This window comes from Danio rerio, chromosome 6, assembly GCF_049306965.1.
Source record: "Danio rerio strain Tuebingen ecotype United States chromosome 6, GRCz12tu, whole genome shotgun sequence".
Lineage (NCBI taxonomy): Eukaryota > Metazoa > Chordata > Actinopteri > Cypriniformes > Danionidae > Danio > Danio rerio.
Window position 1 is genome coordinate 8,512,287 of NC_133181.1, and position 21,460 is coordinate 8,533,746.

Consider the following 21,460-nt stretch of genomic DNA (forward strand, 5'->3'; position numbering starts at 1 on the left):
ATAATTTTAATTCAAAGCTTTTCTTAATGTAACTCCACTATTGTCTGCACACGGTTAATATTCACCTTATTCTTCACGTACGAGGAGGTGTAGCCATATGAATCTTTTTGGCTTGAGACTTCCGCTCTCATTCACTTCCATTCATTTTTAGACGTTAAAAAGGGCTTGTTATGCTGCTTGATGTTGCAAACTGATATTTTCTTATTATATTATTCTACTTGGTCTGTATAGTCATGGAAATACTTCAAATCACTTTTATTGTCACATCATCAGCAGCACGTGTGCTATGAGTGAAAAACTTGTTTGTAGAGCAAGTAGTTTGACCGTTTTCTGATGTAGTTTTTATTCCTAGTCATTTCTCCCATATGCAGCTGAATGCGAAGTTCTAAAACAATCACAAAAACGAGCGCACCTCGCATTGAAGAACAAGGTCAATTGGACCTGCTAACAAAGCCTGTATACAACATGTCTATAATTCCACCCACTTTAAAGCTGTACTAATCTGCAGTGTAAATATTATTTATACATGGAGAGAGTTGCAGACTTTGTCTATTATCTTTAAGCATGGTCTAATCTTCCTAAGAAGTCCAGTTGACCGTTGTTTTTTTCACTTTGCGCTTTACTTTCACTTTGCATCACCAATAGTGGTGAACCAGACCCGATTGTCTGACCAGTTTGTAAACACTGCCTCTGTCATCATCACTGTTCGAAATTAATACATTATTAAAATAATTTCCTACACTTTTGCAGCTCTATGCACTTATTTTTGCACTTATCAAGGTTTTTTTTCTTCACTGCTATAAAGTGAAGTTTTTTTCCCTCTCTGCTGTCGCCACTGGCTCGCATGGTTCAGAATTGGTAGAGCTACACATCGATGAATTTTCTCTTCAGTGTTTGAATTCTCAGTAATGATTTTAAACCACACTGAACTGAGCTAAACTGAACTGAACTTAAACACTAAAAACTGAACTACACTGTTCCAGTTACTATGACCATTTATGCGAAGCTGCTTTGACACAATCTACATTGTAAAAGCGCTATACAAATAAAGCTGAATTGAATTGAATTAAACTTATTAGCAGCTCTTTTGTTAAATTATAAATGCATGTCTGTTGTCATTTCTTTCAGCTGCATTTTCATGTTGCTTTTGGTTTGATTGGAGGCACAATTCTCTTTTAGTAGCATTGTGAACTTTGTTTTATATAAAAACTGGTTTCAGATGTTGAACTCATTCCTGCTCGAGCACAATGTTTTATTTGTTTTGTGTCGTCAACTGAAATTGTTCCAAAATCTGTGGGATCCTATTCGAATTCTGTTCATGCACAAATGTTTTTGATCAATTCTTCCATGCTTTATGCAGTTCCCATAAACAGCGCCACATTTCAGTACAGCCATTAAAAGTGTCAATAAACTGTATTTGTTAAAATCAGTTGTTAAGTAAGGACTTGAGCGTGTTTTCTGTCCAGCAGCTTAGTTTACTAGTCCAAGCACATGCACACATAAGATAGTGTAATGAATGCTTCTGCATCCCGTGTTGCTGAGGCGAATGTGACTTTTGTGCGGTTTTCTCTTTGTGTCTGTGTCCACCCTCCTCTCTCTGGGGTCTGGCAGCGATGCAGTTTGGTATGTTAGGAATGTGTCCTGTTGTAGGTTAATCCAGCAGAAGGGGGTGGCGGGTGGGGTCGGGTGGGCCAGCTGAGGGGTGCGAAGTGAGAATTTGGAGTTGCAGCTCGTATTGTCAGACTGGAGGTCTGGGCAGAATAAACACTGGCACCCTAATATGTTACCTAGATATCTTAAATAACTTTAGAGCTTTGGGTTATAGAAAAGCACATTATAAATTAAATATATTATTATTATTATTATTATTATTATTATTATTTTTATTTTTATTATTGTTATTAGTATTAGAGAAAGGTTTATAAAAGGCTTGGGCGGTATCCAAATTTTGACACCATCAAATCTCCTCCCTATTTTACCTCGGTATTCGGTATTACCATGCATAATAAAAAAAAATAATATGACGTAAGGCTCAGACAACGTCACCAAACTGTTGGCTTGTGCCTAAAACATTCAGAAACTGAATACAGTGTATGCGACCTTAGGTTCGCGGTTACCTGTTTGTCTTTTTTGTATTAGAGATCTGTGCGGGACGCTCTCTCATTCGCACGTACGCACGCACGCACGCACGCACGCACGCACGCACGCACGCACGCACGCACACACACACACACACACACACACACACACACACACACACAGAGAAAGAGAGACAGCACCAAGCGACGCACAGCACCACATTTCTCTCTCATTCATTCACTTACTCACTCACTCACACACACATACACACACACATAGAGAGAGAGCACCAAGCGACAAAGAGCTTCACACTCTCTCACATACACATGCATACACACACACACACACACACACACAGCATCCATGCGGATGCGCGCGTGCTCGCTCACTCGGGAGCGATATTGTTAGACAGCTCTCCCGCTTTCTTTCAAATTACACCAGAGTTACCAACCGCTCTCGTGCTTTATTCAGAAATTTATTCCTGCACCGCAAGAAATCTGGTTGGCTCCCGTGGTACAGCGGGATTGCAGACCTCTAGTTCGTATTTACCACGTCTACCACGTTTACCACGTAACCACAGATACAGGGACACTGGAGCATTTTAAAACCCTAGTGCCATGCCTCCTTTTTAAAAAATGTAACATTTTTCACATGTCTTGTGTATTGCCCTGCATTTATACTTCTGCGCCCGGTTTGTGTTGCTCTGCTATAATACTTCCGAAACGCTAGCTGGCAGTAAGTGTTTCGTGTTCCTCTGTATTGTGTTTCTTCGCTGGTGTTTTGTTTTTTCTGAACGTGACCTTAATGTAGAAGTAGCTCAAACGCACTTATTTTGTGGCATGAACCGGGGGACGTGCAACAACTTTAATCATAAGGTAAAACAACAGTTTTCATCTGACGCTCCTTCATGGGAATCCACACCTGTAAACACTCACTCCAATGGGTTCGTGCTGCTCTCCGTCCCACCCACACTCGTCAGCGTTATGATCAATCACTGAACTTGCGCTACGTGTCGTTGTGACATGTAGTTAAATTTTTTGAGAGGTGCGCATCAGCGATGGCCACAGGCATGTGTCCATATGCAGGCTGTGCCGGAGCATAAGCGTGCGCTTGACGCAGAAGTGTAAATCAGCCTTAATAATTCCGTCATGTTGCCCCAACACAAATTGATTGCCTGGAACCCAGTGTTTTTTAAAGTGTATAAGCACATTTACATGTGAACTTAATCTTCAGATCTGCTCTGAGATTCACACTGCAAGCTTTTTACAGTTTTATGTAAGAGAAGCGATTGATAGATTGTGTACACACAAAAACTGTTGTCATTAAAGGCATCCTGTCAAAAAAAAAAAAAGTTATACTTGGAAATTGTTGCTGATATGTCTGCGCAGTGGATTGCACTTCTCTTGTAATAGTGTTTAAAACTTTTTGTTATATTATTAATAGGGGTGTAACGATTTATCATTGTACGATTTATTGCGATGCAAAAATGTCACAATATGCATCGTGGCTTTATGACGATTTGATTACGATATGACGTCCGTTTTCTCTTATTAGTTGAGCTGTTTGCACGTGAGCTACGTTCCACCTACTGTTGCATGTGAGTTCAGATTGCAGCAGCAGTAATGTTAGCAGACCAAGATGAGTGGAGTTGAAATAGAGGATGGCCCATCCTCTCAAAATCAGACGTCTGGCAACATTTCGGTTGTACAGTCATTGCTTTAGACTCGTCCGCTTTTTGACACGCATACTGGGTCAAACACTGCCTAAGTTTTAAAGTCTTCACAGTGATTTACATACTTTGCACTGCGACATGAATACCTCCTAATGGTGTTGAAAGAGTCACATACTGTATTAATAAGGTACAATTCACCCTAAAATATCATTCTGTCTTCATATAATGATGTATTGGCGGACGCAAAATCACACATGACGTGAGCTGACCGTGAGGGCGGACTATGAAAGACGCGCGCGTATGGCAAGCCGTTTTAGCATTTAAACTCTTGTTCTGACTATCCATAAATATATTTAGAGATATCTCTAATTATATTTTGACTAGTCATAATTATAATTCGACTAGTCAAAATGACAATTAGAGATATCTGCAATTACAATTGTATTAGTAAGAAATCAGATTGGAGATATCTGCAAATATATTATGACTAGTCATATTCCTCCATTGACTTCCATTGAAAAATATTTGCAGATATCTCTAAATGAGTTTTGACTAGTCACAATTGTAATTAGAGATATCTCCAAATGAATTTAATTAAATATGAATTAAATACCTGGAAATGTGGATTTTTTTTGCACACACAAAAAACGCAAGTGACCAACCAAAGCCTTAAGCTCTTACTGTTAAATTTAATTGAATAGAAAGCTTATTTTTTTTTGCACCTTTACTTAAATTGTTCCTTAATTTTGTCTCTGTCATTTAATTAATATTTTTTAAGAAGTTTTTAAATTGTTTTATTTTCCAGAGACAGGCCTGTTTAATTTATTTTCTTAAAGAAGGTTCAGTTTAACAAGTTGAAACAAAAGAAATACATAAAAAATAGTTTACTTGGTAAAATTTGCATTTCAGTTTAATTTTCAATTTTTATTCCAAATATCGTGATACATATCGAACCGTGAACATTATATCGTGATACACATCGTATCGTGAGCTGAGTGTATCGTTACACCCCTAATTATTAATCATTGTTAATAAATAGTTCATTAGACATAATTGTTTTTTTAAGTTTATTTTGACCGGAATCAAATGATTTTCAAGAGGAAAGAAGTAAAATATTTGGGATCCTAAAATGTATTTATTACACTTATTAAATTCTTAATATTAAAAAGTGTTATAATTTTTTTTCATTTTTAATTGAAGTATTTTATTTTCATTTTAATTGAATTGATGAAATTTTCTATAGTACAGAACATGTAAGAAAAGGCTTTGTTTAATAGTAAGTTATATCTTTTTAAAAGTTTGCATCCATTTTCTTAAGAATTCGCTTCCTTAATGTCAGAAACATTTAATCACTTCAGAATCATGAAACTCTTCCAGTTCAGATCAGATGTAGAACTAATCAATGAACAAATCAAATAAAAACCTGAAGTATGCAAGTTATTGTATACTGACCAAATGTTGACGCATTACAATGATAGCCGGTTACAACTATCAGATAATGTTCTATGAGTGCTCCATTTCATTCTTAATTATTATTTTCACACACCCCTATCTCACTCTGCCTCTGTTTTGCCTGTCTGCGTATTCTGGCATCACTTTAATCAGCCATTTATTATTCAGAGAAGTGTCGCTAAGGCCTTGACAAAGGATGCAGTGAAAAGAAGTCAAGAGGCTTCTCTTGACTCGATTATATGCTTCTCTTTTCTGCAGCTGTGCTGATAGGAGAGGCCATTCTTCAGAATCCTGGGCTGCCATATCTGTGTGTCTGTATCAGAGGCCGATAGTGTCATGAACATTCACAGAGGTTGATGTACACCACACAAAAGGAAGCGTCTCTGAATGGCCTCCACCCCAGCAACTGCTTCCAGTTCATGTGACCCAAGCCTTGAACTTTTATCTAAAACAAAAGAGTTTTTCCTAGTTCTGCTTAACCCTTATGTGCTGTGGGATGTTTTCATCCACTTTAGGGGTTTTGAGTTCTGATTTGGCCACAACTTTTTTTGTGTTTTAGCAAATGGAATGATTTTGGTGACAAACCTTCGACACATATTCTGGGAAAATTCTTTAAAAATTAAAAACAATCAACAATAAACTGTGGGCAAATTGACAAACTTTCTTGTATGTTCGTGGGTGTTTTTGCCACATTGACTTCCATTATAATTACATTTTTTGATTGCCTAGCCATGACACCTGGCGTCCCAGTGGCGCAGTAGGTAGTTCACTGGTTCGAACCTCGGCTCAGTTAGCGTTTCTGTGTGGAGTTTGCATGTTCTCCCTGCGTTCGCTTGGGTTTCCTCCGGGTTCTCTGGTTTCCCCCACTGTCCAAAGACATGCGCAATAGGTGAATTGGGTAAGCTAAATTCTCCATAGTGTTCCTGTTGATTCATCCATGATGACACTTTGAGTTATTAAATTCTTCAGTTTTTCTGCTTTATATCTTTTAAACTAAACACGTTGCACATTTCCTTTTATGGCACTATTCTTCTCTTCCACATTCTCTTACGTGTTTGGCCTCTGAAACAAGGGCGAGTTCTCAAATGTTGGACTTCTAGTGAGCAAACTGAGTCCAGGTGGAGGAAACCCCATACCGAGGATCTGCCCAGCTGTAGATCCTCTTCATTTCAGTTGGCCCTGACCTCCTGCCGACTGCACAGGAAAGCAGTCAGCACTATTTTATCTTCAGGCATCCTCCGTTCCCATAGGTAGACTTAGTTAAATACTCCCACGTCCCATTAGCAGACTACAGAACCCAATCCTTTCCAAGCCAATAAGGAGGAAGTCAATTGCTTTTGGCGTTCTGAACGACTACACACTGCAGTTAAAGAGTTTGATAAATCTTCTACATGAAAGTCCTTTGAGGTGTGTAAATTATGTATAAAACAGTCAGTATTCTGACTGCTTTAGTAGAGCGGTGATCAGTCTACTATATGAGGCTTTCAAGAGCACAGCTGGTGTTTTATTTGGAAAAAAAGTTCTTGGATGTTTTCATGAAGGCTGATTCACACTAAGTGACATGTATCTTGACATAAACAAAAGAACAACTGGTAATGTGCATTTGCTGATAAATACCTTTTAAAGATGATTTTTTTCAGTGTTTTTACTTTTTAAAATACTACTTTTACTCAGTATTTTTTTTTCTCTCTTTTTTTTTTTTTTTGGAATATTCAAATTCTAGATTTTTAAATGATTGTGTGTCTACCAAATCCTGTCCTATCCTAACAAACCGTGCATTAGTGACAAACTTTAGTGCACCAAAACAATTTTATAGATTTGTTTTAATATATATATATATATATATATATATATATATATATATATATATATATATATATATATATATATATATATATATATATATATATATATATATATATATATATATAAAATGTTTGTATTAATTGTTTTGTTCTATTTTTTTATTATTTTATATAATATTATTTTATATAATAAAATTTTTATTTAATTTTATTAGTTTTTTATATAATTTTATATAATTTTATTTCATTTTTATTATTTTATTTTATTTTATATAATATTATATTTCATTTTATTTTTTATTTTATAGTAATTTATTTGTTTTTTATATTATTTTATTTTTATTTTATTATTTTATTTTATATAATTTTCTTATTATTTTTAATTTTTAATTTTATTTGGTTTTTAAAATATATAATATTATTTATTTATTTTGTATGTTTTATTATATTATTTTAATTTAATTTTATTTTTTAGATTATTTTATTTTATGTTTTATTTTTATTATACTGTTTTATTTTATATTATGTTATTTTGATTATTTTTATTTTGTTTAATTTTAGATTTTATTTTATTTTGATTATTTTTTATTTATTTTAATAGTTTTTTTATTTTTATGTTATATTTTATATTATATTATCTAATTGTTTTATTATATTGTTATTTTTTTGTTTTTTATACAACATTTTTGATATTTGTTTTTTATATTTTATTTTATTTTATATTATTTAATTTCTATATTTTTATTATATATAATTCATTATATTTTATTTAGTTTTGTTTTGTTATATTTTATTTTATATTATATTGTTCCATATTTTTTTTTTGTTAGATTTTATTTTTATGATTTTATGTTTATGTATTTATTTATTTATTTATTTTTCTTGTATGCTTTAAGCAAAAGTTGTCTGTAACTACTTTTTTTTTGGAGTGGGTTGGCCAGGTTTATCTTATCTAGTGCTTCTTGGTTCCACCAGACACACACAAATGCCAGAGGTTTCAAGGATGGCCTGTACTCGGCAGCTATCTGATACCACAAGAGCAACAGTTTAACAGTGACATGAAGTTATTTATCTGCATCATTAGCAACATTCTGCAGCTACAGATTCGGGAACTAAGACACCACCCAAATGATCACTTGGAAGAGCTCCCAGTGTGGATGTGTGTTCAGTTGTGTACATTTAGCAGACCATAGTTTGCAAACATAATGTATTCGAGTGAATCACAGGATGCAGAGAGCTGTTAAGCTCTAATAAAAGGCTTTATTAATCATCTAAGGAAATAATCAATAAGGAAACAAATCATTATTAAGTGTGTGTGTGGGATGCACCAAACCATCCTAAAACATCGAGTACTGTGTATTTGACTTTGAAACTAATGCAGAGGAAGCAGCTTGCTCTTTGTAAGCTTATTAAATCAGACGTCCTGCATGAGGATATTAAGTTGTATATTGAATCTGATGATCTTTGTCCACTCAAATGTTCTCTACCGCTACAGATTGGGCTTGACCTGAGCCTGCTGTGTCCTGACATTGTGGCCAATATTGGCTGTAGTTTCTTAATACTCCAAACCCATTTACCCACTGTCCACTCTTTGATTTAAATGAGCTGAAGTTACTGCTTTCACTGCACTTAAAGCATATCAGAGGCTTTGTAGAGCTCTTGTGTTCATGCCAGTAGCTTTGGTTTGGCAGAGTTGTTATTTAACTCTTTCCGTTTGGGAAGTGATCTTCATAACAAGTGCAGAATATAAGAGATAGCTTTGAAGTTACTTTCAAATCTAAATGCATAAAATATTACGTATATCACATGATGCCTTCCGTCTTGCTCTTGCAGAGGTTTAATATCATGGTTTAAGAAATGATTACTTGCTTCAGAATTGGTTGAAATCACAAAATTATTTCATTTCTTTGAAAGACTGACTTGTTTATGAAGTGAGATTTTACAGATGAGTGAGTAACCCACTTTAAATAAAGCCTAGATGCGACTCGACTGGTTTCCCAGATGTTTTTTTGCCTCTGATTTTAGTCCAGCACAGCATTTTCAGTTGGCGCTCATTTCCATTTTCTAAATGTCTTTCTCTGTGCTGTGTTTTCTTTAACTAAAACTTTCCATCTGTCAAATAGGCAGAATAGTCATAATATACCAGGTTTGGTTTATGCAATTTCGACAGTTTGAAGTTATAGGCGAAGACAAATAAATCTTAAAATAGGTTTATCGTTTCTGTTACCCCATTGTGATAGTCTTCTGTATTTGATTTAGCTTATTATGATTTTATTTGCTTATTTAAATAGTACTGGGCAATAAAATCTGCATCGATATTTATTGATCCAACACCATTGTCAATATTGATTATTTTGGGTATAAAGCGCTATAGTTTTATTTTAATGTGGCTGCTGAGTGCGTGCCTTGGAAGCAGTGCCAACAAGCATAGAGTGCAAGTTTCATACGGAGTCATTTCTAATTAAGGGTGCTTTCACACCTACACTTGTTTCGGAACGTATCTCGTTTGCCCAGTTAGCGCGGTTCGTTTGGCATATGTGAACAGGGCAATCGAGCTCTGTTTCGCGCCAAAGTAATCGCTCCAAGACCGCATGAATGAGGTGGTCTCGGCTCGATTGAAACGAACCCTGGAGCGGTTCGATTGCAGTGAGAAAGCGATCCGATCCGAGCGCGTTTATATCACAGTGTTTTATGGATATGTAATTAGCATACGGCTATATGAAGAGAGAATTATGAGTAGGGCGGGAAGTTTCGCGAGTCTCCGGATGCCCGCAAACGAGTGATGATCTCCCGGTAATCTCGCGTCTCCCTCCCGGTCCTCAAATAGGCATCGTCGCGCACCCTTCTCACCCCTCCCCGCCGCATCTCTCCTCAGACACGTCGCGCGCCACACCCTGTCAATCACCACCAAACCACCACCTCTCCTGACAGCTTAGCAGGACACTGCAAAATAAACCCTGACACTCTGACCAATGTGAGGAAAGTTAAATCACATGTCACTTGTTTTAGCTCTTTTAGTCCGATTAGAAACTTTGCAGTGTGAAAGCGAACCGCTCCAAGAGCAACAATGTAACATTTGTAATCTCTGTTTCGGAACAACTGAATCGATTCACAGGTGTGAAAGCACCCTAAGACACATGACGTGCATGACGCGCACATGGGAGTGAACCGTGCGCATTTTTTAGCCACACCTAGTTAAAAAAACATCTCAACTTTTCTGAGTGCTGTGAGTGCACCGCGATACATGCAAGTAGAACGAACCAATCTGCTTCACACTTTGTATGAATATACATGTTTCAGTAACAGCAGACTAATTACCTCAGACAAACACAGCGCAGCAAAGGTTTGTCCATTTGTCATCCTCTGAGAAATTGGTTGATGGTCACCTACTGTAGTTACAAGTGACGCCAAGGGACTTCAGGTCTGGTCAGAATAACAACACATGTGAAAATGAGTGCCGTATAGCAGCAGTGAGGAGATTGTAAATTAAAAAGGGTGTAAGGATGTCACCAGAGTAGCTTTTTGGTTTCTTTTCTTGTGCATCCCAGCCACTAGCTCCCTATCAGAAATATCTTTATCATAGGGGGTAATGTAGTCATTCAACTTCATTTGTAATGTTGCAGTTTGTATTTGAATAATGATGGTTGCTTCCTTTACTTGAAAGCTCAGATTTGATCATCATAATTTGTGTTGTTGACAGAGTTTGAAGTGTACTGTATTCTTGTATTGAATTGAATTAAATTGTTGAATTAATTGAATTAAAATGTTCCTACAAAATGCTGACCTTTTTTCCCTATGTCTCTTTTTTTTTTTGCAGATCGTGAGGACCAATCAATTCTTTGCACGTGAGTAACTGTTAAGTCATCTCTCTTCAGCAGGTTGCGTCAGTCAGTCTGGACTAATGGAAGTGATGTCAGAAATCAGTGTTTTTGGAATCAAACACACATGTCCGAGTCATGTATTTTTTCGGTATTGAATATCAGTAGCTGCAGCTGTTTGGCATGTGAAGCATCTCACACCAAGTCATGTCTGTCTGAGCATTCATGGATGGAAATATCAGCTTTAGATTGATTTAATCATGTCTTCTTTGACGTTGTAAATAAGTAAACATCCTCTCTTATATCATGGTGTCACTGTAAAAGGTTATGAGAGTAGATTTTAGCATCTTTCCCTCAAAGTTGTCCCCTTTTGACATACTGATATACCACTGCAGCACATGCCGTCCTGCACACCCACTATGCAGACATGATGTCCATGAAGCCATATGTCCATGTTGCTGGAATGTATATTAAAGGAATCTCACACTCAGCAGCTTAACGGCAAATAAAAAGCAGACATGCCAAGTGCATTTACACACAACATACATTTATCATTTATTCTGAAACACTCAAGACTTAATCTCTTTTGTGTGAAAGCACATCTTTAATAGCATAACGGCCAAACTGTTCTGTTTTATACAATAAAAATGGTGTCCCCGGTTAATGGCTTTGCATGTTATGCGCAAATCGTATTACTCAAATCATCGCAAATTACATAAATACATTTTGTATAGGTATCTTGAGAGCCCCCTCTTTGTAAAAAATACTACCGTGACATAAAGTTACAGTATAAATGTTTCCATAATCATCCTAAACTCAATATAAGTGTCTCTTATGAGCAGCTTTTGTGTGATTCACCCATTTTTATGAGATTTTGCTTTTGTTTTTCATTAGATAAATCCACTAATAAGTAAATGACTTTACAGATCTGCGTGGAAAAAGTCTGCCTGAGTCTTTCTAAAGGTTGTTTTTTCCATTTATGGGCCGATTTTGGGAGATGAATATTTGGATAAGAAGAACCATATTTCTCACATATGTATTATACAGTGTTTATGATAAAGTCCTAATAGCCTCATGAGCTACATAATAGTTTTAATAACTCATCTCTAGTAACTGATTTATTTTCTCTTTGTCATGATGACAGTAAATAATATTTTACCAAATATTTTTCATGATACTTCTATACAGCTTAAAGTGACATTTAAGGGTTTAACTAGGTTAATTAGGTTAACTAGGCAGGTAATTAGGCAAGTTAATGTATAAATGTAGACTATCGAAAAAAATTAGCCTAAAGGGGCTTATAATTTTGTCCTTAAAATGGGGTTAAAAAATTAAAAACTGCTTTTATTCTAGCCAAAATAAAGCAAATAAGACTTTCTCCAGAAGAAAAAATGTAATCAGACATACTGTGAAAAATTTCTTTCTCTGTTAAACATCATTTGGGAAATATTAAAAAAATAAAAAATAAAAATCATATGGGGGCTAATAATTCTGACTCCAACTGTACCTGTGAAACGTCGGCGCAATAGCCTTGTGGTTAGCGCACTAACATATGGTGCAGTAGCACGTTTAGAGTTGGAATCCCAGCTCGAGGACATTTCTCATCCCTACCCCCTCTCTCTCTCTCCCACTTCACTTCCTGTCTGAAATTCTGTCCTATCCACTTAATAAAAGCAAAAAGGCCAAAAATAAATCGTAAAAAAAAAAACATACTTGTGAAAATGGTATTATAGTTAATGAAAACGAACAAAAAAAAAATTAAGCTAGAATTGAAACACATTTTTGATAACTGAAATAAAAATAAAAAGGAGAGTAAAAAAAAAACTAGTTAAAAAAACTAGAACTAACTAAAACTGCATCCTGTCTGAACTAAACTAACTGAAACTAACTAAAATTATACCAAAAACATTCTTCGTTTTCTTCCTTGTAGTTGTATGAAATACATAAGGCTTTTAGAAGTAAATTTATTTATTTCGTGATGCCAGTTTTACACAAGATGTTTGACCATACAGCGCTTCGGAGTCTGTAATCCTGATGCCATTGGCCAGATCAAGCCAGTCCTCCTCCAGTCAGGTCCTTGCTGTTGCTACCGTGACAAAAGCAATGAGTGGATATAACAGCAACACAGTGACTATTTTAAATATGACCCGAGCAGACAGTTAAAAGTATTCATTTAACACATTTATGTCCAATAATGAGTTTTATTTCCGTATTAGTGCTCTCGATCGTGAACAAATCATTCTTTTTTATGGTGAAACTAGCTGAATTTAAAAACAAAAAGTCAAAACTAAGTAAAAACTAAAACTAATGAAAAATCTCACCTATTATAACCATGACCTGTGATACAGCAGCTTGAATCCATTGATCAAACAAATGTGCATAAAGATGGTCCTAATCTTTTTTGTGTTTGGGGTGTATTATATGTGTAATGACATGAGTTGATGGTTGCTTTTGATTGCTAATTTTTCTTGCAGCGGAGAATCAGGTGCTGGAAAGACCGAAAACACCAAAAAAGTCATCCAGTACCTGGCTCACGTCGCATCATCTCACAAAGGAAGGAAGGACCACAACATTCCAGTGAGTTTCTTTTCTCTCGGCTGTCCTCAGAGTTAATGCAGAGATTAATACAGGCGTGAAGGGCAGGATGTTGGGGTATTCTGGGAAAGACTTCAGCAAGGTTTTTGCTGAGCAGAATATACAGTAGGCTTGCATATTAAAATCTCACTTAGTTTTATTGTCTCATTTAGAAGGTTGAAAAAAAAACTCAAAAAAGAAATCTCAAAGTAAAATGTAGACATGATTCTTTTAAAGGTCTGGATTAGTGAGAGGGTTTTTACAATAATTTTTTTTCTCATTTTAATCTTAATCAGTCATTTGGAAGTGTTTGTACTTTGGGTGGGAAAAAAATCAATTTACAGATGGATCCATGATTTTTCTCTAATGATTTTGAAGCTATTCTCAAAGGTTATTATATTGCAATAATGTATGCCTGTGGGCCTTTTTTTATTCAAAAATAATTGTTGAATATAATTTTTATATAAAGATTATTAGTTTTAGGAGATTTATTTGTGAAAAGGGGTTATAAACAACAACAACAATTTATATGAAATAGGAACTTTTTTTCCTTAATTGCTCTTTTTAATCTGACATTTCAATGTTATATTCAGAAATTATAGCACTACTGTTATAGATTCCAATCATACTTCTATTATGGTTCAAATGTAAAGTTGAAAAGATGTATTTACACTGTCGAACAATTAGGAAAACATACATAGAGAATCAATTTAGAATCGAATCGTGACTCCCAGAGGTGCCTAAAGATCCCAACACTTAGTTTGTAGTATAAATGGTGCCCTCCAGGATTTCGTGGGACTTTTTTCAGAATTTTGCTGCCTAAAATGAATAATTTTCCTGTAGCTTTTCTTAACATTTGCAGCAATATTTTTGGTCTTATTTTATGTTGATTTGCTGTTAAAGAAATTATACCACAGACAAAAGTCTTTATTAAATATAGTTTTTATTACTCCGAGACCCAGACACTGGGTTCTGGAACTTACATTTAAAAGATACTGTATGTTTAAAAAAGGGCTAATAATTCTGACTTCAGCTGCTGGTAAATGGAAACAGAAGCCACCTACTATCAGGATGTGTGTAAAATAATGGCTAAGCGAGGGTTGTTTGCGTCCACATAGCCTTTGTTTTGGGTAAATCTGTGTCATGATGACGTCATAGAAATCGTCAACACCTCGAATTTCAGAAAAAATACGCCAAATTTTCCAGAGTTTGCTGGATTTTGCGATAATATCAGCGATTGCGAAATCATGAAATCCTGGAGGGACTGACTATTGCTCTAATTTGGCTGCAAGTCATTTACAGTTAACGCATTCACACTGTGTACCACACATGGTGGAGTGTCGTGATTATTTGGTTTCTTTAGTGATACTATTGCACTTATTGCACATATCATTTATGTATGATACTGAACATAATGTACATCAGTTATCACAATGATTGGTCCCACTATTAGATATAATACACTAATATGCACTTTAATCACAGACAATACAGTGTAATAGGCCTTTATTAAAAAGAACGGTGCAAAAACTAAATTTAAACAATAGGCAGTTACATGCAGCAAAAGAAGTCACACAGATTGCTTGTGGCACTGCACAATGTACATTCATAGTTTTTCATCTTACGTCAGCTTCAATGACATCAGGGTGCTTTTGTGTGAAGGGTCATTTTTAACCAAATTAACAGAACATAACATGCACTTGTATGTCATTGTTAGTGTTGTGTGTAGATTTGAATGTACACTACCTGACAAAGGTCTTGTCGTCTGTCCAAGTTTTAGGAACAACTAATAATACTTGACTTTTAGTTGATTATTTGCGATCAGAAGTGGCTTGTATAAAAGGCAAAGGCCTCTAGATTATGCTTGAAGTAATCTGGAATGGCAAAGAAAGCTTTCTTGCAGGACTCCCAGAGTTCATCAAGGTTCTTTGGATTCATCTTCAATGCCTCCTCCTTCATCTTACCCTACACATGCTCAATAATGTTCATGTCTGGTGACTGGACAGGCCGATCCTGGAGCACCTTGAGCTTCTTTGCTTTCAGGAACTTTGATGTGGAGGCTGAAGTATGAGAAGGAGCGCTATCCTGCTGAAGAATTTGCCCTCTCCTGTGCTTTGTAATGTAATGGATTTCACAAATGTCTTGACACCTCAGGCTGTTGATGTTGTTATCCACTCTGCAGATTTCTCACACGCCCCCATACTGAATGTAAGCCCAAACCATGATTTTTCCTACACCAAACTTGACTGAGAATCTTAGGCTTATGCAGGTTCCAGTAGGTCTTCTGCAGTATTTGTGATGATTGGGATGCAGTTCAACAGATGATTCATCTGAATAAACTTACCGTCTGCCACTTTTCCAAACGATCAACTAGAAGTCAAGGTATTATTTGTTGCTCTTACAACTGGGATCGACGACAAGACTTTTGTTAAGTACCATGCTGATAATGCTGGCTAGATGTTTATCCATTAGTATCTACTAGTTCTGGTTGTATGTGTGTATGTGTAGTATATTATGGGCACATTGTGTATATTTAAAAAAAGGCTCGTGTGCTGGCTTGTAGTTTGCCATCCTTGTGCAGTTTCTTGATATATGATAACATGTTTAAATATATGAAAGCATGTTGTTCATGCTGCAGTCATTGACTTTACTGTATTCGCATGGCCAATTATGTGCTACATCCTAAAGGCTTCGAACTGTCCCCATTAGTCTAAAAGATATTGGAGAATGTGGCCCTTATGCCTTCTAACATATTACATCTGTTTATTATATACGAACAGCCAGAATCACCTAAAGCAGTCAAACTCCAGGCAAGTTCCCTTTAAGCTTTTTTTTTATTCCTGCTCTGCTTGTGCATGCAAAACTAACCTCCTGTATAAAATACGACTGGGATATAGTCAATTTAAAGGGACATGTTTCTGTATACTGGGAATTTTTGTCATATAAACAAAGATTGTATTAATTTACTGGTGATTTATTTGTCACATGTTTGTTAAATGCTTTTGAATATATGCACTCTGCTCTGTCCTTCATGTAGGGTTATTGTAAGCATCTTTAATGCTGGATGAAACGTATAAGAGATTAACCTAGTTAACATCTATGGATGGCTGGGGCCAGAACGTATACAGTATTTAAGCTTGCATGACGTAACAACTGTCATTTAAATAGCATTTTCGTATTTAGCCTTGTACATTGATGACGCATTTCAGATCTTTGCATGTTAAATCATTTAATGTATTATAAAGTGTTTATTATTTAGACGAGCCACATTCTAAACCAGCCAGAAATTGAGAATGCTTCCTTTAGGAATATTCACAACTCATTTCTGTTCAGTTTGAAGTCACCCCTTTGCTATGCGTGTTCTGTCTGTCACATGTTTGTGTATTTCCTGCTGTGTGATATTAATACCTCTGTGTTTCCATCATAATAATTTGATTACAGAACGGAATCCTGTTTTATGTGAGTAGCTTGTAGTTCTTTGTTTTATTTCCCTCCATTTTCTTTCGTCTGTCTCCCCATAGTTCTTACTGCTTACTATTTTTGTTCATTCTACTTTTTAAATAGTTTTTTTACTAACCACTTCCCATTCTGCCATGTAACATCGGCTTAATTTTTTTTCCTGGTTTCTAAATCCTACACTTTTGGGGTGATGTATCTCTGTTAAACAAAATTCTGCATGTAAAAGTACTGCATAGTTGTGGGTCCCCATTCTAAAATCACATGCTGTCCATTCATTCAGTTGGAAGTTTCTGGAATGTCCATTTACAAAGAGCAGCTCAAATGCCAGTAGTTCTTGGCACAGTTTCTTTAATGATGGAAGTAAATTAGGGTGTGTTCACATTTTGCTGGTTTGGTTCTATTAAAACACAAAGTGGGGGGTCTTGGTCTGCTTTCAAATGATTTTGAGTGCTGTTTGACTGAAATATGAGTGCAACATGGACCAAAAGAAATGAAAAATAACCCATATCAGAACCTGATGTCAAAAGATGTGCCTTTATTACTTAGTAATGCAGCTTAGCAGTTATTTTTGTCTTGATGTTTTGCGTTACAGTTCAATATGGTTGTCTGAAACTCGCCTTCATGTATTATAAGCTTTTTAAAAGGTCATTATGGATAAAAATACCATCACTTTACACTAAAAGGACACATAGCATTGTATTAGATGTTTAGTACATTTTAAACAGTAGGGCTGTGCGATATGACGACAGTTTCATAACACAATATGTCATCTCATGTTCTGATAATAATATACATCACTATATAGTACCTTTGTCTGCATGTACATTGACCACGTGGAAAATTTACTACTAATAATAATAAAACGGTCTTAAATTTCACTCAGTAAAATGCTAAATGTAAACCTTTTAAGACTGACGATAGACTTTTTATTTTGACCTTAAGACATACTCACCGGCCACTTTATTAGGTACACCTTACTAGTACCGGGTTGGACCCCCTATTTGCCTTCAGAACTGTATTAATCCTTCGTGGCATAGATTCCACAAGCTGCAGGAAATAGTACTTAGAGATTTTGGTCCATATTGACTGATACCATTAGCAGTTGCTGCAGATTTGTCGACTGTACATCCATGATGCGAATCTCCCGTTCCACCACATCCCAAAGATGTACTCTATTGGATTGAGATCTGGTGACTGGAGGCCCTTTGAGTACAGTAAACTCATTGTCATGTTCAAGTCTGAGATGATTTACGTTTTATGACATGGTGCGTTATCCTGCTGGAAGTAGCCATCAGAAGATCGGTACACTGTGGTCATAAACGGATTGGTCAGCAACAATACTCAAGTAGGCTGTGGCATTGACATGATGCTCAATGGGTACTAATGGGCCCAAGGTGTGCCAAAAACATATCCCCCACACCATTACACCACCACCACCAGCCTGAACCATTGATAAAAGGCAGGATGGATCCATGCTTTCATGTCGCTGATGCTAAATTCTGACCTGACCATCCAAATGTCGCAGTAGAAATCGAGCCTCATCAGACCAGGCAACGTTTTTCCAATCTTCTATTGTCTAATTTTGTTGAGCCTGTGCGAATTGTAGCCTCAGTTTCCTATTTTTTAGCTGACAAGAGTGGCACCCAATGTGGGCTTCTGCTGCTGTAGTCCATCCGCCTCATGTTTGACGTGTTTTGTGTTCAGAGATGCTCTTCTGCAGACCTCTGTTGTAACGAGTGCTTATTTGAGTTACTGTTGCCTTTCTATCAGCTCCAACCAGTCTGGCCATTCTCCACTGGCATCAACAAGGCATTTGCGCCCACAGAACTACCACTCACTGGATATTTTCTCTTTTTCCGGCCATTCTCTGTGAACCCAAGAGATGGTTGTGGAAATCCCAGTAGATCAACAGTTTCTGAAATACTCAGACCAGCCCGTCTGGCACCAACAACTATGCCATGCTCAAAGTCACTTTCACCTTTTAAAATCACCTTTCTTCCGAACTTTTATGTTCAGTTTGAACTGCAGCAGACCATGTCTAAATGCATTGGGTTGCTGCCATGTGATTGGCTGATTAGAAATTTGCATTGATGAGCAGTTAGACAGGTGTACCTAATAATGTGGCCGGTGAGTGTGTATGCCCTACAAAAGAATATAGCAGTAGAATATGTCTTAAAGGTCTTTTTTTTTTTTTTTGTATCTTTAGACTTCATCTTAACAAAATGCAGTGTGGATACCAAGCAAACCATGACTAAATGCAGATTTTTTTTTCTAGACCAAATAAACCAAGAGAACTAAGCTACAAGTGTGAACAAACCCTTAAACCATCAGACTTTCTAGAAAAGTTGTCACTAGCAGCTTTTGTATAAATGTTTTCCTACAAAGCTTCCCTACTATTGCTTTTTTCAAAGTTCACTCCAGTCTCCTAGATACACCAAAATATGTTTAAACAGTTTAGCTATTAAATACAATTGGATGGATGCTGCAGTCTATTTTCACCCTTTTGTAATATTGGATTTCCAAAAGCATGAAAGTGTTCAAACTTTAAACCACAAAGCCTCCCTGGACTTTATCCACTCTTCTTCTGCCATTTGGTTTACGTAATGGGAACAAGAGTGTCAAATCACAGTGGTCATTCTCTTTTGCCGTGTTGTGTTCCTGTGTCACGACAACAGCAAGAACAATGGGACACCTGTCCAAACTTCCTATCAGGTGGACGTGGACAACACTGAGGGGCGTTAGGGGGGTGGATGTCCCAGATTTGCTGCTGAGATGCAGGCTAGCTCTGTGATGTGGCACAGTGGGACTTTGGGCGTCTGTCGTTGCTAATTTGAGGAGTTTCCTCTCCAACCCCCAGTGCCTGCGTTTCAGATTTTGAGCAAAAACCCTCTCATGGCAACCCATGCTTTAATTAGGTTTGTAGGGTAGTGTATTTTTAACTTCAGCTAGATGTTCTGCTTCTGGTTTAGGGTCAAATGCAGAAAGCTGGCTTTACTGTAGAAGCAAGCAAACGTATATCTATACATATATTTAAATTAGTGCTGGGCAAAGATTAAACTTGATTAATCGCATCCAAAAAAAAAAAAGTTTGACTTGACCTGTGCATATTATTATTTATTTTAACTTTTTTTAAAAAGGAAAACAGTCACTGTTGGTTTTAAGCAATGTGTGTTTTAATTTTAGTTGTTCAGCGGTGATGTTCAATAAATAATTGTAGATAGTGTGTGTTTCCTTCAATTATTTTAAAATTCAGTAATGCACCCTTCATTCAGAAATCTTTCACTTGTATTATATGAGCATATTTACTATACAAAACTTGTCAGGTTATTTTTTAGGGCAAAAAAAATATATAAATAAATGAAATAATCATTCATTTAATCATAATCAAGCTAAAATGTTTAATTAATTAAGATTTAAATTTTAGGCCAAATTGGCCAGTCCTATTTTAGACAGGTTTTCTTTGGGGGAAATGCTTAACATTCATTACCTTTGATTCGTTTGTGTTCTGACCACATGTGCTTGGTTGTGTACTATATCAATAAAGTCTTTTATAAACACTGTTGTAATACATTGAACCACTAAACATTTAAACATTTTTCTACGGGAGGAAAACGCAAATGACCTTCAAATACTTGTCAAATATAATACAATATTATAAAAATATAGCCTGTGTTAGTAAATGCAAGGCTATTTATGAAATCCAGGCATAACACTGTATGTCAACGTTTCAAATGACTGTTTAGTGCCTACAGCTAATCAATCTGGCAGATTCTGAAGTGCATTAAAGTTTTAAATACAATTATAGATGGTAAATAATATTAAGTAAAACAAACACATTTAAAGATAAAAGTATTTAAAAATTTCTCTCACCTAGGAAATGGAGGCCACATGAATGGTTTGTGAGCACAATTAAGTGCTCAGTATGCTATCTGATAGTTCCGAAATTCTCTAATAATCCCAAAAGGCAACTGACTGTGTAAAGTCACTCAAAACTAAACAAAAATATGATGTATATGCCGAGTTCAGCGGCTAATCAGCTAGAATCAGCTGATGGTGATGAGACAGCAAGCAGCGAGAACTAGCTGTCACTCAAGAGGCCACGCCCTTAATTAAGGAGACTTAATATAAATGAATCGAATTGAGTTATAAACTAAATTCACTTCTCTCACAGTTGTCATGAAGGATGATTTTAGCTACATGCACCAAAACAATCTTGTGTACCAGGCTGTAAACATGTTTTTATCAGCTGTAAATTTGGCTAACTTAGCTTTGCAGTCATCTGGGGTTTGTGGAGCCAGCCCTCTGAGGCCAGTCGATGAATTGCAATTTCAGTTACTTCCATATTAGCTTCACAAGAGAGAGCAGGATGTTGCCGCTTGGTTTAATCATGATTAATCTCTGCCCAGCACTAATCTAGATCTAATAAAAATGTTGTGTTGGGATTTATTTATTCCCCCTTTTCCTAATTGAATGCTGCAGATCTGACATCAAAAACGAAAAGACTAAATTACTGCTGATTCCCTCAAGATTTTTATGATTTGGGGTTTTCAACTAACAAGTAACAAGTTCTTTGGTGAACAGCTTGCACTTGAATGTTTAGT

General features: G+C 36.1%; 1 protein-coding gene across 11 annotated transcripts in view; it reads left to right on the forward strand.

Moving 5' to 3' along the window:
* Nucleotides 1–21,460, forward strand: part of myh10 (myosin, heavy chain 10, non-muscle) — a 121,179-nt gene that overhangs the window by 24,532 nt on the left and 75,187 nt on the right. For 4 of the 11 annotated variants that reach the window (XR_012407609.1, XR_012407608.1, XM_009302145.5 and 1 more), the window contains exons 4-7: nt 10,826–10,853; nt 13,301–13,403; nt 16,181–16,210; nt 16,842–16,859. Coding sequence is in view for 6 of the 11 variants with exons in the window: in XM_009302145.5 (XP_009300420.1) it covers nt 10,826–10,853; nt 13,301–13,403; nt 16,181–16,210; nt 16,842–16,859 (179 nt within the window). In the remaining 5 variants the exon portion in view is untranslated. The remainder of the gene's footprint in view (nt 1–10,825; nt 10,854–13,300; nt 13,404–16,180; nt 16,211–16,841; nt 16,860–21,460) is intronic. The other 7 variants (XR_012407612.1, XR_012407611.1, XM_009302147.5 and 4 more) reach the window with 2 other exon arrangements.